The following is a 15,997-nucleotide window of genomic DNA, read 5'->3' on the forward strand; positions in this document are numbered from 1 at the left end:
GTGCCTATGGTGTAGTGCCTATGGTGTAGTGCCTATGGTGTAGTGCCTATGGTGTAGTGCCTATGGTGTAGTGCCTATGGTGTAGTGCCTATGGTGTAGTGCCTATGGTGTAGTGCCTATGGTGTAGTGCCTATGGTGTAGTGCCTATGGTGTAGTGCCTATGGTGTAGTGCCTATGGTGTAGTGCCTATGGTGTAGTGCCTGTGGTGTAGTGCCTGTGGTGTAGTGCCTATGCCTATGTGCGCTATGAACTGCAAGTTTTTTTTTTTTTTCTTTTTTTTTGATGGCTCACTTTAATAAATATGTGTAACTCTACTCACGCTGCGCCTTGGTCCGCTCATTATGTATACGACGAACGTGACACTTTGGCAATATCTACATTGTTACGTCATGTCAATAAAGCGAATTGAGAGAGAGAGAGATTTCAGACAGAAAACATACTATCTACCCTATCAGGAGTGACCATCTCTACTCCTGGAAAGCAACTAGGTGTGCAGGGTGTTGTTTCAACCCTGCAGTAAAACACCTGATTCAGCTAATGAAGGGTCCTGGTAAGGTCACTAGCAAAACATTTGCAGAAAATCCTGTGAGAGGGTAGCTCCCAGGATGAGGGTTGGGCATATCAAGAGTAAATCAAATATGGATTAAATAGAATCACCAGAGTGTCACGCCTTGGTCTTAGTATTTTGTGTTTTCTTTATTTATTTGGTCAGGCCAGGGTGTGACATGGGTTTATTTTGTGGTGTGTTTTTGTATTGGGGTTTTAGTAGGTATTGGGATTGTGGCTGAGTAGGGTTGTCTAGGAAAGTCTATGGTTGCCTGAGGCGGTTCTTAATCAGAGGCAGGTGATTTTCGTTGTCTCTGATTGGGAACCATATTTAGGCAGCCATATTCTTTGAGTGTTTCGTGGGTGATTGTTCCTGTCTCTGTGTTAGTTGTCACCAGATAGGCTGTATAGGTGTTCACATTCCGTTTGTTGTTTTTGTATTGTTCGTGTTTTTTTCTTCATTAAAGATGTATCGAACTAACCACGCTGCATTTTGGTCCGACTCTCCTTCGACGGAAGAAAACCGTAACACAGAGCAAAGACAAACACAACACCCGCATAGTATTAAACTATGGAAAACAGAACCAGCATGATTACATCAACTAAATAAAAATGGTGGAAATAACAGCACACTGAGCAGTATGATATCCTCCAAACTACAGATGTAGGATCTTAACTTGAGCCAGTTTGCTACGGCAGGAAAATAATCCTGCAAGGTTTGATACATTTTTCTTTAAACACTGCCCAGTGTTTTCCAGATATCTATGAAATATTAATCTATAATTACTTACAATGTGAAGTGAAATAGTGTTTTTTTTTCAAGTAGATTTTTTCTCCAATTTATGCTTTGGCAACAAATATTTTTTTTTTTTTATTTTTTTTTATTTTTTTTTTTTTTTTTTTACCTTTATTTAACCAGGCAAGTCAGTTAAGAACACATTCTTATTTTCAATGACGGCCTGGGAACATTTACTGCCTGTTCAGGGGCAGAACGACAGAACGACCTTGTCAGCTCGGGGGTTTGAACTCGCAACCTTCCGGTTACTAGTCCAACGCTCTAACCACTAGGCTACGCTGCCGCCGGTTGACGAGTCAACCTCAGTATTTGGATATGAGTTAATATTAACTTTTAAATGTGAAAATACAAACTTCAGAAGCCTTTTTCAACCTCAAATACACTACAAGTTTTAAAGTGTACCTACAAAAAGTTGATCAAATGAAGATCCTACACCTGTACCATAGTACTGTCTCTAGTGGATAGGGTATTGTAATGGGGGAGGGATTTGAAGACCATACAGTACGAACATGAGCACTTATGCTCTTTTTTCCTCTGTCGTCTCTTCATCATGGAGTTGCGTGGACTCATGGGGACAGCTGTACGGGGCAGGGTACTGGAGATCTGGCTGGTCGACCCAGGGCCTGATGTGGTGGTGGTGGTGGAACCGGGGGAGAAGTTGGTCGACACTAGGGCTGGAGAGAGAGAGAGAGAGAGAGTGAGAGAGTGAGTGAAAGGTAGACAGAGAGAGAGAGAGAGAGAGAGCGAAAGAGAGAGTGAGTGAGTGGAAGGTAGACAGAGAGAGAGAGAGAGTGAAAGAGAGAGTGAGTGAGTGAAAGGTAGACAGAGAGAGAGAGAGAGAGAGAGAGAGAGAGAGAGAGAGAGAGAGACAGAGACAGAGAAACAGAGACAGAGCTGCATTTCCTGACAAAATGTACAAAATATAAAACAATTAGAGAGTGTCATTTCCCCAAATTTGAAACCCTTATTCAAGGTTTGAAAGACCTCTCTGATAGGCTACTGTTGGGGGAGGATGCAGAGAGCTGTGGGTTGGCAGCTGCACTACATTGCTGCCTGCCATAAGATGAGGGACAGAGTCTGACAGACCAACCAACCTGCACATGTCCTCTACTGTATACTTATTGTTATTGTTCAATGTATGGTTATTTTGACCCTTTGTTTTTGGTTATTGTTGTTACTGTTGTTACTGTTGTTACTGTTGTTACTGTTGTCCCGTTGACAATTTTGATTCTTATTATTTTCATATTGTAAACATCCAAAGTAAGCTTTGGCAATATGTACATTGTTACGTCATGCCAATAAAGCAAATTGAACTGAATTGAATTGAGAAAAACAGAGGGAGAGAGAGATGATGGAAAGAAGAGTCACTAAGGAGAGAGAAGGAGAGAAGTCATTTAAAAAAGTGTCTGCTAATTGGTATACTGTACATATTCAGAATGAATATATTTGATATATTATATTATATTACGGCGGGAGATAAAGAGTCAGATGGACACTAATTCAGTGAGGGAGAGACTAAAGTCATCATAGATACTGACTCCTGGTGGACACCAATTCTGTAGAGTGAGGGAAAGACTAAAGTCACATAGATACTGACTCTTGGTGGACACCAATTCTGAGACTAAAGTCACATAGATTGGCTCTTGTGGACACCAATTCTGTAGAGTGAGGGAAAGACTAAAGTCACATAGATACTGACTCTTGGTGGACACAATTCTTGAGTGAGACTAAACACAATGGCTCTGTAGAGTGAGGGAAAGACTAAAGTCACATAGATACTGACTCTTGGTGGACACCAATTCTGTAGAGTGAGGGAGAGACTAAAGTCACATAGATACTGGCTCTTGGTGGACACCAATTCTGTAGAGTGAGGGAAAGACTAAAGTCACATAGATACTGACTCTTGGTGGACACCAATTCTGTAGAGTGAGGGAAAGACTAAAGTCACATAGATACTGACTCTTGGTGGACACCAATTCTGTAGAGTGAGGGAGAGACTAAAGTCACATAGATACTGGCTCTTGGTGGACACCAATTCTGTAGAGTGAGGGAGAGACTAAAGTCACATAGATACTGGCTCTTGGTGGACACCAATTCTGTAGAGTGAGGGAAAGACTAAAGTCACATAGATACTGACTCTTGGTGGACACCAATTCTGTAGAGTGAGGGAAAGACTAAAGTCATCATAGATATGGACTCTTGGTGGACACCAATTCTGTAGAGTGAGGGAGAGACTAAAGTCACATAGATACTGGCTCTTGGTGGACACTAGGGCAGTAGGGAGATAGAGAGACTAAAGTCACATAGATACTGACTCTTGGTGGACACTAGGGCAGTAGGGAGATAGAGAGACTAAAGTCATCATAGATACGGACTCTTGGTGGACACTAGGACTAAGACAGACACAGCACAGACCAGACAGACACAGACCAGACAAAGACAAAGACACAGACACAGACACAGCACAGCACAGACACAGACCAGACACAGACCAGACACAGCACAGACCAGACACAGACACAGACACAGACACAGACACAGACACAGCACAGACCAGACACAGACCAGACACAGCACAGACCAGACACAGACACAGACACAGACACAGCACAGACCAGACACAGACCAGACACAGACACAGGGTATAGCTACATGTCTGGTAGTGTGAGAACAAAGGTATGGCACACACAGCACAGACACAGAACGATGTAGAAACAGAAGCAGAGGCGATACTTACATTTGCAATATTCCTGTGTGCTGGAGGGGTTGGAGGAGGTGGTCCAGGTGTTTGTCTTACAGTGAGAGGAGGGGTGCTGGGGGGGGCAGTAGTTCACACAGGGGTCCCACGAGTGGGGGTTGTCACTCTTCTGAACCTTCACTGAAACACAGAGTGGAAGAAGAGGAGAGAAGTGTGAAACACAGAAAAGTGGGAGGAGAGGAGAGAAGTAGCAGTCTAGTAGTAGTATAGTGGTAGTATAGTAGATTCCCAGAAGTATAGTAGTAGTATAGTAGTAGTCTAGTGGTAGTATAGTAGATTCCCAGAAGTATAGTAGCAGTCTAGTAGTAGTATAGTGGTAGTATAGTAGATTCCCAGAAGTATAGTAGTAGTATAGTAGTAGTATAGTGGTAGTATAGTAGATTCCCAGAAGTATAGTAGTAGTATAGTAGTAGTATGGTAGTTGTGTAGTAGTCTAGTAGTCTAGAAGTAGCATAGTAGTAGTCCAGTAGTATAGTAGTAGTATAGTAGTAGTATAGTAATAGTATAGTAGTCTAGTAGCAGTCTAGAAGTATAGCAGTAGTATAGTAGTAGTCTAGTAGTAGTCTAGTAGTCTAGTAGTAGTCCAGTAGTATAGTAGTAGTCTAGCAGTCTAGTAGTAGTCTAGAAGTAGAATAGAAGTACTCTAGTAGTAGTCTAGTAGTCTAGTAGTTTTCCAGTAGTATAGTAGTAGTCTAGTAGTCTAGTAGTAGTCTAGTAATAGTATAGTGGTAATATAGTAGTAGTTGAGTAGAAGTAGTAGTAGTTGTCTAGTAGTAGTCCAGTAGTAGGCTAGGGGTATAGCAGTATAGTAGTAATCTAGTAGTAGGATAGTAGTATAGTAGCAGTACAGTAGTAGTCTAGTAGTAGCAAAGTAGTAGTATAGTGGCAGTATATATAGTAGTATAGTCCAGTAGTATAGTAGTATAGTAGTAGTATAGTATCAGCCAAGTATAGTAGTAGTAGTATAGTAGTATAGTAGTTGTATGGCAGTAGTACAGTAGTAGTATAGTCGTGGTATAGTAATATAGTGGTAGTATAGTTGTAGTCCAGTGGTATAGTAGTAACATAGTAGTAGTATGGTAGTAGTGTAGTAGTAGTATAGTCGTGGTATAGTAGTGTAGTAGTAGTATAGTTGTAGTCCAGTGGTATAGTAGTAGTATGGTAGTAGTGTAGTAGTAGTACAGAAATAGTCTAGTAGCATAGTAGTGGCCAGGTGGAAGTATAGTAGTAGTATAGCAGTAGTATAGTAGTAGTATAGCAGTAATATAGTAGTATAGCCATAGTCTAGTGGTAGTCTAGTAGTGGTATATTCTAGTAGTAGTCTGGCAGTACAGTAGTAGTATAGTAGTAGCATAGTAGTGGCCAGCTGACAGTATAGTAGTAGTATAGTAGTGGTATAGTAGTAGTATCGCAGTAGTATAGTAGTAGTCTAGTAGCATAGCAGTAGCATAGTAGTAGTCTGGCAGTATAGTAGTAGTATAGTAGTAGCATAGCAGTACTCTAGTAGTAGTCTAGTGGTATAGTAGTAGTATAGTAGTAGTCCAGTAGTATGGTAGTAGGATAGTAGTAGTATAGTAGCATAGTAGTAGCATAGTCGTAGTCTGGCAGTATAGTAGTAGTATAGTAGTATAGCAGTAGTATAGTAGTAGTATAGCCATAGTCTAGTGGTAGTCTAGTAGTGGTATAGTCAAGTAGTAGTCTGGCAGTATGGTAGTAGTATAGTAGTAGTATAGTAGTAGTATAGCAGTAGTATAGTAGTAGTCTAGTAGCATAGCAGTAGCATAGTAGTAGTCTGGCAGTATAGTAGTAGTATAGTAGTAGCATAGCAGTACTCTAGTAGTAGTCGAGTGGTATAGTAGTAGTATAGTAGTAGTCCAGTAGTATGGTAGTAGTATAGTAGCAGTATAGTAGTAGTATAGTAGTAGCATAGTAGTAGTATAGCAGTAGTATAACAGTAGTATAGTAGTAGTATAGCAGTAGTATAGTAGTAGTCTAGTAGCATAGCAGTAGCATAGTAGTAGTCTGGCAGTATAGTAGTAGTATCGTAGTAGCATAGCAGTACTCTAGTAGTAGTCTAGTGGTATAGTAGTAGTATAGTAGTAGTCCACTAGCATGGTAGTAGTATAGTAGTAGTATAGTAGTAGTATAGTAGCAGTCTAGTAGTAATATAGTGGTATAGTAGTATATCCATAGTCTAGTAGTAGTATAGTAGTAGTCTAGTAGTAGTCCAGTAGTATAGTAGTAGTCTAGTGGTAATATAGTAGTAGTCTAGTAGCAGTCTAGTAGTATAGTAGTATAATCTAGTAGTAGACCAGTAGTATAGTAGTAGTCTAGTAGTAGTCTAGTAGTGGTCCAGTAGTATAGTAGTAGTCTAGTGGTAATATAGTAGTAGTCTAGTATCAGTCTAGTAGTATAGTCTAGTAGTAGACCAGTAGTATAGTAGTAGTCTAGTAGTAGTATAGTAGTAGTCGAGTAGTAGTATAGTAGTAGTCTAGTAGTAGACCAGTAGTATATTAGTCGTCTAGTAGTAGTCTAGTAGTAGTCCAGTAGTATAGTAGTAGTCTAGTGGTAATATAGTAGTAGTCTAGCAGTAGTCTAGTAGTATAGCCATAGTCTAGTGGTAGTCTAGTAGTGGTATAGTAGTAGTCTAGTAGCAGTCTAGTAGTATAGTAGTATAGTCTAGTAGTAGACCAGTAGTATAGTAGCAGTCTAGTAGTATAGTCTAGTAGTAGACCAGTAGTATAGTAGTAGTCTAGTAGTAGTATAGTAGTAGTCGAGTAGTAGTATAGTAGTAGTCTAGTAGTAGACCAGTAGTATAGTAGTAGTCTAGTAGTAGTCCAGTAGTATAGTAGTAGTCTAGTGGTAATATAGTAGTAGTCTATTAGCAGTCTAGTAGTATAGTAGTAGTCTAGTAGTAGTCTAGTAGTAGTCTAGTAGTTGTCTAGCAGTAGTCTAGTAGTATAGCCAAATTCTAGTGGTAGTCTAGTAGTGGTATAGTAGTAGTATAGTAGTGGTATGGTAGTATAGTCATAGTCTAGTAGTAGTATAGTAGTATAGCCATAGTCTAGTGGTAGTCTAGTAGTGGTATAGTAGTAGTATAGTAGTGGTATGGTAGTATAGTCATAGTCTAGTAGGAGTATAGTAGTGGTATAGAAGTGGTATGGTAGTACAGTCATAGTCTAGTAGTAGTATAGTAGTATAGTCGTAGTCTGGCAGTAGTCTAGTAGTATAGTGGTAGCCTAGTAGTAGTCCAGTGGTATAGTAGGGGTCTAGTAGTAGTATAGTAGTATAGTCGTTGTCTAGTAGTATAATATGAGTAGTATCGTAGTATAGTGGTCTAGTAGTAGTCTAGTAGTAGTCTAGTAGGAGTCCAGTGGTATAGTAATGGTCTAGTAGTAGTCTAGTAGTAGTCTAGTAGTATAGAGTTATTTCACTGCACAGAAACACATAGATGTTTTTATTTTATTAATCAGGTGACAACTATTTTACTGCTTCAACCAGTCTGAAATAACACCGACCCACCTGGACTGAACTGGAGCTGAGTGTTTCCAGTCCAGTGGTTGACAGTTTACAACTAATCAAAATATTGTCGTATTTAGCCGAGTTGGCTCTGGCTCTGGCTCTGGCAGTGGCTGTGGCTCTACAGCCAATGTGTGGCATGATTTTCGGGCGCTACTCTGTTCTTTATAAAAGATTAAATGAAGAGAGGCTAAGCCCCATCTTCCTCTCTCCCCCTCTCTCTGCCGCTCTCTCTCTCCCCCTCTCTCAGCCTCACTCCTCCTCTCTCCCCCTCTCTCCGCCCTCTATCGCTCTCTCTCTCCCCTCTCTCAGCCTCACTCCCCCTCTCTCCCCCTCTCTCCGCCTCCCCCCCTCTCCCCCTCTCTCTCTCTCTCTCTCTCTCCCTCTCCCTCTCTCTCCCCCTCTCTCTCCCCCTCTCTCTCTCTCCCTCCTTGTAATTACCAGTGTGCCTATGTCTTCAGACAGACAGGGACTGCATTAGTTAGTCATAGTGAGCTCCGGCATTGTTCCCACATAACAATTCATTTTCCAATCACTTCGTATTAAGGCAGGCCATTATCTCAGTAACAGGACAGGAGCAGACCTCACAGGTCTATTAAAGAGGGATTTAGCATTGGCATTATTAATGTTGTGAGGAGATGAAGAAACACCTCAGGGACAGTACAATGCAATAGAGCTGGCGTTTCTTAGGGCTTCATTCATTGTCTCATTAGCCAACTGTGTGAGTAGGCCACCTGATGTCAATGTAATGCCTTTATTTACAAGATAGGCACTGGGAGGAGGGAGTATAAGAGTCCCATTTTAAAACAAACTACAAGTTATAAATGCTTGTAGAAAACATAGTGTATTGATACTATAGAGTAGTTTTATTCTGTATATAACAAGTGTATTTTGCCATGGGTCACAAATGTGACCGCTAAGATATTTTCATATACCACAAGCATTATAGATTCAAAAATGTAGGCACATATGTAAACTAGACACTTTAAACATATTTACAAATAAAATATTTAAAACTTGTCAACAATGTATTTGTTTTTTTTAAGTACACCTTAGAGATTTATGCTTGTGAAATCATATGAAACTTCTCCAAATCATACTAAACACTGTAATGTATGACTTGTTTGTTGATGAGTACAAGTTTAACTTTCTCTAGAGTCTGTTTTTCTTCACTATTGTAACCAATGGGATTAAATGGGTTGATGCTGTTAATCAGACATTAAAACATGACAATTAATCATATATGTAAGGGAACAGATATGTCAATCACTGAGCTTGTGGTGCACAGTACATTCGGAAAGAATTCAGACTCCTTGACTTTTTCCACATTTTGTTACATTACAGCCTTATTCTAAAAAAAAAATGTACGCAGTTAAATCTACATGCAATACCCCATAATGACATCACAGTACCCCATAATGACATCACAATACCCCATAATGACATCACAATACCCCATAATGACATCACAGTACCCATAATGACATCACAGTACCCCATAATGACATCACAGTGCCCCATAATGACATCACAATACCCCATAATGACATCACAATACCCCATAATGACATCACAGTACCCCATAATGACATCACAATACCCCATAATGACATCACAATACCCCATAATGACATCAAAATACCCCATAATGACATCAAAATAGCCCATAATGACATCACAGTACCCCATAATGACATCACAATACCCCATAATGACATCACAATACCCCATAATGACATCACAATACCCCATAATTACAAAGCGAAAACAGGTTTTTAGACATTTTTGCACATTTATTACAAATAAAAATGTGAAATACCACATGTTCATACATTTTCAAACCCTTTACTCAGAACTTTACTGAAGCACTTTTGGCAACAGTTACAAGTCTTCTTGGGTATGACATTACCAGCTTGGCACACCCGTATTTGGGGAGTTTCTCCCATTCTTCTCTGCAGATCCTCTCAAATTCTGTCAGGTTGGATGGGGAGCATTGCTGAACAGCTATTTTCAGGTCTCTTCAGAGATGTTAGATCGGGTTCAAGTCCGGGCTCCGGCTGAGCCACTCAAAGACAGTCAGAGACTTGTCCCGAAGCCACTCCTGTGTTGTCCTGTTGGAAGGTGAACCTTTGCCCCAGTCTGAGGTCCTGAGCGCTCCGGAGCAGGTTTTCATCAAGGATCTCTCTGTACTTTGCTCCATTCATCTTTGCCTCAATCCTCACTAGTCTCCCAGTCCCTGCCTCTGGAAAAACATCCCCACAGCATGATGCTGCCACCACCATGCTTCACCGTAGGGATGGTGCCAGGTTTCTCCAGACTTTAGGTGCCTTTTGACAAACTCCAAGCGGGCTGTCATGTACCTTTTACTGAAGGCCTGCAGAGATGGTTGTCCTGCTGCAGAGATGGTTGTCCTTCTGGAAGGTTCTCCCATCTCCACAGAGGAACTCTAGAGCTCGGTCAGAGTGACCATCGGGTTCTGGTCACCTCCCCGACCAAGGCCCTTCTGCCAAGATTGTTCAGTTTGGCCTGGCGGCCAGCTCTAGGAAGAGTCTTGGTGGTTCCAAACTTCTTCCATTTAAGAATGATGGAGGCCACTGTGTTCTTGGGGACCTTCAATGCTGCAGAATTTTATAGGTACCCTTCCCCAGATCTATGCCTCGACACACTGTCTCTCGGAGCTCTAAGGACAATTCCTTCGACCTCTTGGCTTGGTTTCAAGGGGCCTGAAATCTTTCCGAAGGCACTGCATCATGGGGTAATACTGTAGGGGGAAGTGATGTCACAGCAAGGGAGGATACAAATAAGTAGCTTTAAAACGTTAGGAGAGGATGCGTTGAAATCAATGGAATGTTTTCCCTCTCTCCCTCTCTCCCTCTCTCCCTCTCTCCCTCTCTCCCTTTCTAAGTATGGCTTCTCTAAATTAGGTCACACACACACACGCAAACACACACACGCACACACACATGTACGCACACACACATACACACAAACACACTTACGCAAGAAAGCATGCACACACGCAAACACACATGCATGTGCACACACACACACACACGCACGCACGCACACACACACGCGCACACACACACACACACACACACACACACACACAGTACATTCTCCCCTAGTAGGATACAGCGGTAGTGACAGCGGCTGCTACAGTAGTGGAGATATGAATCCTCAAGGTTTTAACTCTCTCATGAAAGCCAAAGAGAAAACAGAACTTTGGAAAGGAGTGTTATTTATTTTGGTTATAAACCAGCCAATCCAGTGAGTGCTAATCCTGCCTTGCTGCTCTGCTCTGCAGCTCAGGGTAAGCTCATCTGGTAGTGGTAGCTACTGTAGGATTCTCTGGGAACACACACGCATACAAACACATACAGACACACACGCACGCACGCACGCACGCACGCACGCACGCACACGCACACACACACACACACACACACACACACACACACACACACACACACACACACACACACTCCCCATAGTGAGAGTGACTACACCAGCCAGATATGATGACCAGGGAGTCAGCTACACATGCTGAAGTGACAGTTGAAAGCTCAAATCTCATAAGAAGATTAGAACAGTCTTTATTTTTTAAGGCGACGTCAAACGTTTAATTAACTATGAGGTGAGAAGGACACGGTTCATGGTTTGATGTTATATCACAGATCTGATTTGTGTTGTGGATGTTAGAGAAGACAGGAGTGAAACAAATAACCTGAACAATAACAGCTAACAGGGCAATGGGGGTTCTCATCACGTAATCACACAACCCTGTAGTATCTACCCTGTAGTACCCTGTAGTATCTACCCTGTAGTGTCTACCCTGTAGTACCCTGTAGTATCTACCCTGTAGTACCCTGTAGTATCTACTCTGTAGTGTCTACCCTGTAGTACCCTGTAGTATCTACCCTGTAGTAGCTACCCTGTAGTATCTACCCTGTACTACCCTGTAGTATCTACCATGTAGTAGCTACCCTGTAGTTTATACCCTGTAGTATCTACCCTGTAGTAGCTACCCTGTAGGTTATACCCTGTAGTAGCTACCCTGTAGTATCTACCCTGTAGTATCTACCCTGTAGTACCCTGTAGTAGCTACCCTGTAGGTTCTACCCTGTACTACCCTGTAGTACCCTGTAGTACCCTGTAGTAACTACCATGTAGTACCCTGTAGTATCTACCCTGTAGTATCTACCCTGTAGTACACTGTATTATCTACCCTGTAGTATCCTATAGTATCTACCCTGTAGTTTCTACCCTGTAGTATCTACCCTGTAGTACCATGTAGGATCTACCCTGTAGTAACTACCCTGTAGTATCTACCCTGTAGTACCCTGTAGTGTCTACCCTGTAGTATCTGCCATGTAGTATCTACCCTGTAGTATCTACCCTGTAGTGCCCTGTAGTTTCTACCCTGTAGTACCCTGTATTATCTACCCTGTAGTATCATCCATGTAGTACCCTGTATTATCTACCCTGTAGTATCCCGTAGTATCTACCCTGTAGTAGCTACCCTGTAGTTTCTACCCTATAGTAGCTACCCCGTAGTATCTACCCTGTAGTTTCTACCCTGTAGTATCTACCCTGTAGTAGCCTGTAGTCTCTACCCTATAGTATCTACCCTGTAGTATCAACCCTGTAGTATCTACCCTGTAGGATCTACCCTGTAGTATCTACCCTGTAGTTTCTACCCTGTAGTAGCTACCCTGTAGTATCTACCCTGTAGGATCTACCCTGTAGTCTCTACCCTATAGTAGCTACCCTGTAGTATTAACCCTGTAGTATCTACCCTGTGTTCAAGCTCATGAAAACTGTAGTATAGACCCTGGATGTTTCTCAGTATGCATACTACCGTGCTCCACACTCTCATGCTCCAAGTGAATTCTCAGAGGACTTTCTCTTGAGTACGTTCTTGTGAGGACGAGAGTGTGGAGAACACATAAAACATGACATTTGTGATGCACTCCCCCTATTGTATTACCTCACGGTGCACCTCCCCCTATTGTATTACCTCACGATGCACCTCCCCCTATTGTATTACCTCACGATGCACCTCCCCCTATTGTATTACCTCACGATGCACCTCCCCCTATTGTATTACCTCACGATGCACCTCCCCCTATTGTATTACCTCACGATGCACCTCCCCCTATTCTATTACCTCACGATGCACCTCCTCCTATTGTATTACCTCACGATGGACCTCCCCCTATTGTATTACCTCACGATGCACCTCCCCCTATTGTATTACCTCACGATGCACCTCCCCATTCACTGACCCTTCTTCCAGTCAGGACAATAGAGATGAAACAAGATATACACAAAGCATACGTTTTACTTCATAATTAACAGATACTGTAGCTATATGTGAATTGTAATAATCTAGCTAACCAGCCAGTTAAAAAGACAAATAACCTTAAATTAATGTTAAGCAACGTAGATGTCAATTAATCGTGGGTAGCTAGCTACCAATTCTTTGTGGAAAGCTAGCTAGTCAATAGTAGCAGTTAGCGAGTTTTTGCCTTTTGCCTATAGTGTGCATTCTACGCACACTACAGTGGGTATTGTAGGCATGTAAACATGCCAAAATGAACACAGGATGTATTTATTAACGTTTTCAAGATGCAATATTGTGGTCAGGCAACATATGAGATGTGAATGGGCAACATTTATTTCCAAAGTCTGAGTTAATTTTCTCTCGCTTCAACTCAAATAATGGCCGCCATTGATTTCAAGAAATGTTGCGTCGTTTTTTTAAGTGTCCGTGTGACACGATCGTCGTACGAACTGGAGATATACTCAGACCAACATGCAGCGTGATTTGGGTTCCACAGGAAACTCACAAAAAACAATCCATGCTCACAGGCAACAACACACAAACAAGAACCCACAAAATACAGTGGTGAAATGGCTGCCTAAATATGAACCCCAATCAGAGACAATGATAAACAGCTGCCTCTGATTGGGAACCATACCAGGCCAACATAGAAATAAATGCATTAGATCACCCACCCTAGTCACACCCCGGCCTAACCGAAATAGAGAATAAAAGGCTCTAGTCTTAGATAGTTAGCATCCAAAGCAGGAATGGATGCATGAAATATGTCATGGTTGTGCTATAAATGCAAACACTTGCTTTTTGTACATATTACACGGTAGCAGGGCTCTCAGTTTTCTACCTCTGACTGAGATTTTATGATTTTTTAATGGCTATGCGCATCTCTGATTAAATCTTGTTCTCAATGTAATACTCATGGGGAACCATTAAGTTCAGCACAGCTAATTAAGACAACTGACGGCAAGTTAGATCACAGGACTGTCCCTGATGACTGTATGTTTGTGTGTGTGTGTGTGTGTGTGTGTGTGTGTGTGTGTGTGTGTGTGTGTGTGTGTGTGTGTGTGTGTGTGTGTGTGTGTGTGTGTGTGTGTGTGTGTGTGTGTGTGTGTGTGTGTGTGCCTGTCTGTCTGTATAGTCTAACTTTACTATCATTTTAGGTTCCAAAAGTCCTCACAAGGCTAGTAAAACAAGGAAAACTCTGACAAGTGTGGATATTTTGCAGGTCACCAATAGGAACAATACTATATTAGGCTCAGGGGTTAGGTTGACAGTTAGGGCTACAATTAGGGTTTGGGGTTAGGGGTTAGGTTTAGGTTTAGGAGTTTGGGGTTAAGGTTAGGGTTAAGGTTAAGGGTAGGGTTAGTTTTAGGGTTAGGGACTAGGGGTTAAGGTTAGGGTTAAGGTTAAGGGTAGGGTTAGTTTTAGGGTTAGGGACTAGGGGTTAAGGTTAGGGTTAAGGGTAGGGTTAGTTTTAGGGTTAGGGGTTAGTTTTAGGGTTAGGGGTTAGGTTTAGGGTTAGGAGTTTGCATTTACATTTACATTTAAGTCATTTAGCAGACGCTCTTATCCAGAGCGACTTACAAATTGGTGCATTCACCTTATGACCTCCAGTGGAACAGTAGTGCATCTAAATCTTTTCAGGGGGAGGGGGTGAGAGGGATTACTTTATCCTATCCTAGGTATTCCTTAAAGAGGTGGGGTTTCAGGTGTCTCCGGAAGGTGGTGATTGACTCCGCTGTCCTGGCGTCGTGAGGGAGTTTGTTCCACCATTGGGGGGCCAGAGCAGCGAACAGTTTTGACTGGGCTGAGCGGGAACTGTACTTCCTCAGTGGTAGGGAGGCGAGCAGGCCAGAGAGGTGGATGAACGCAGTGCCCTTGTTTGGGTGTAGGGCCTGATCAGAGCCTGGAGGTACTGAGGTGCCGTTCCCCTCACAGCTCCGAGGCAAGCACCATGGTCTTGTAGCGGATGCGAGCTTCAACTGGAAGCCAGTGGAGGGAGCGGAGGAGCGGGGTGACGGGAGAGAACTTGGGAAGGTTGAACACCAGACGGGCTGCGGCGTTCTGGATGAGTTGTAGGGGTTTAATGGCACAGGCAGGGAGCCCAGCCAACAGCGAGTTGCAGTAATCCAGACGGGAGATGACAAGTGCCTGGATTAGGACCTGCGCCGCTTCCTGTGTGAGGCAGGGTCGACTCTGCATTTGGATGTTGTAGAGCATGAACCTACAGGAACGGGCCACCGCCTTGATGTTAGTTGAGAACGACAGGGTGTTGTCCAGGATCACGCCAAGGTTCTTAGCGCTCTGGGAGGAGGACACAATGGAGTTGTCAACCGTGATGGCGAGATCATGGAACGGGCAGTCCTTCCCCGGGAGGAAGAGCAGTTCCGTCTTGCCGAGGTTCAGCTTGAGGTGGTGATCCGTCATCCACACGGATATGTCTGCCAGACATGCAGAGATGCGATTCGCCACCTGGTCATCAGAAGGGGGAAAGGAGAAGATTAATTGTGTGTCGTCTGCATAGCAATGATAGGAGAGACCATGTGAGGTTATGACAGAGCCAAGTGACTTGGTGTATAGCGAGAATAGGAGAGGGCCTAGAACAGAGCCCTGGGGGACACCAGTGGTGAGAGCACGTGGTGTGGAGACGGATTCTCGCCACGCCACCTGGTAGGAGCGACCTGTCAGGTAGGACGAATCAAGCGTGGGCCGCGCCGGAGATGCCCAACTCGGAGAGGGTGGAGAGGAGGATCTGATGGTTCACAGTATCGAAGGCAGCCGATAGGTCTAGAAGGATGAGAGCAGAGGAGAGAGAGTTAGCTTTAGCAGTGCGGAGCGCTCCGTGATACAGAGAAGAGCAGTCTCAGTTGAATGACTAGTCTTGAAACCTGACTGATTTGGATCAAGAAGGTCATTCTGAGAGAGATAGCGGGAGAGCTGGCCAAGGACGGCACGTTCAAGAGTTTTGGAGAGAAAAGAAAGAAGGGATACTGGTCTGTAGTTGTTGACATCGGAGGGATCGAGTGTAGGTTTT

The 15,997-nt window shown here is 42.9% G+C and overlaps 1 protein-coding gene across 1 annotated transcript in view; it reads right to left on the bottom strand.

Annotated features, from left to right (window-relative positions):
- grip2b (glutamate receptor interacting protein 2b) overlaps nt 1-15,997 on the bottom strand; it is a 154,122-nt gene that overhangs the window by 102,192 nt on the left and 35,933 nt on the right. Inside the window, exons 10-11 of the mRNA XM_065021964.1 lie at nt 4,080-4,220; nt 1,852-2,016 (exon numbers count right to left, since the gene is read on the bottom strand). Coding sequence (XP_064878036.1) covers nt 1,852-2,016; nt 4,080-4,220 — 306 coding nt within the window. The remainder of the gene's footprint in view (nt 1-1,851; nt 2,017-4,079; nt 4,221-15,997) is intronic.

This window comes from Oncorhynchus nerka, linkage group LG2 (genome assembly GCF_034236695.1).
Source record: "Oncorhynchus nerka isolate Pitt River linkage group LG2, Oner_Uvic_2.0, whole genome shotgun sequence".
In the NCBI taxonomy this organism is placed as follows: domain Eukaryota; kingdom Metazoa; phylum Chordata; class Actinopteri; order Salmoniformes; family Salmonidae; genus Oncorhynchus; species Oncorhynchus nerka.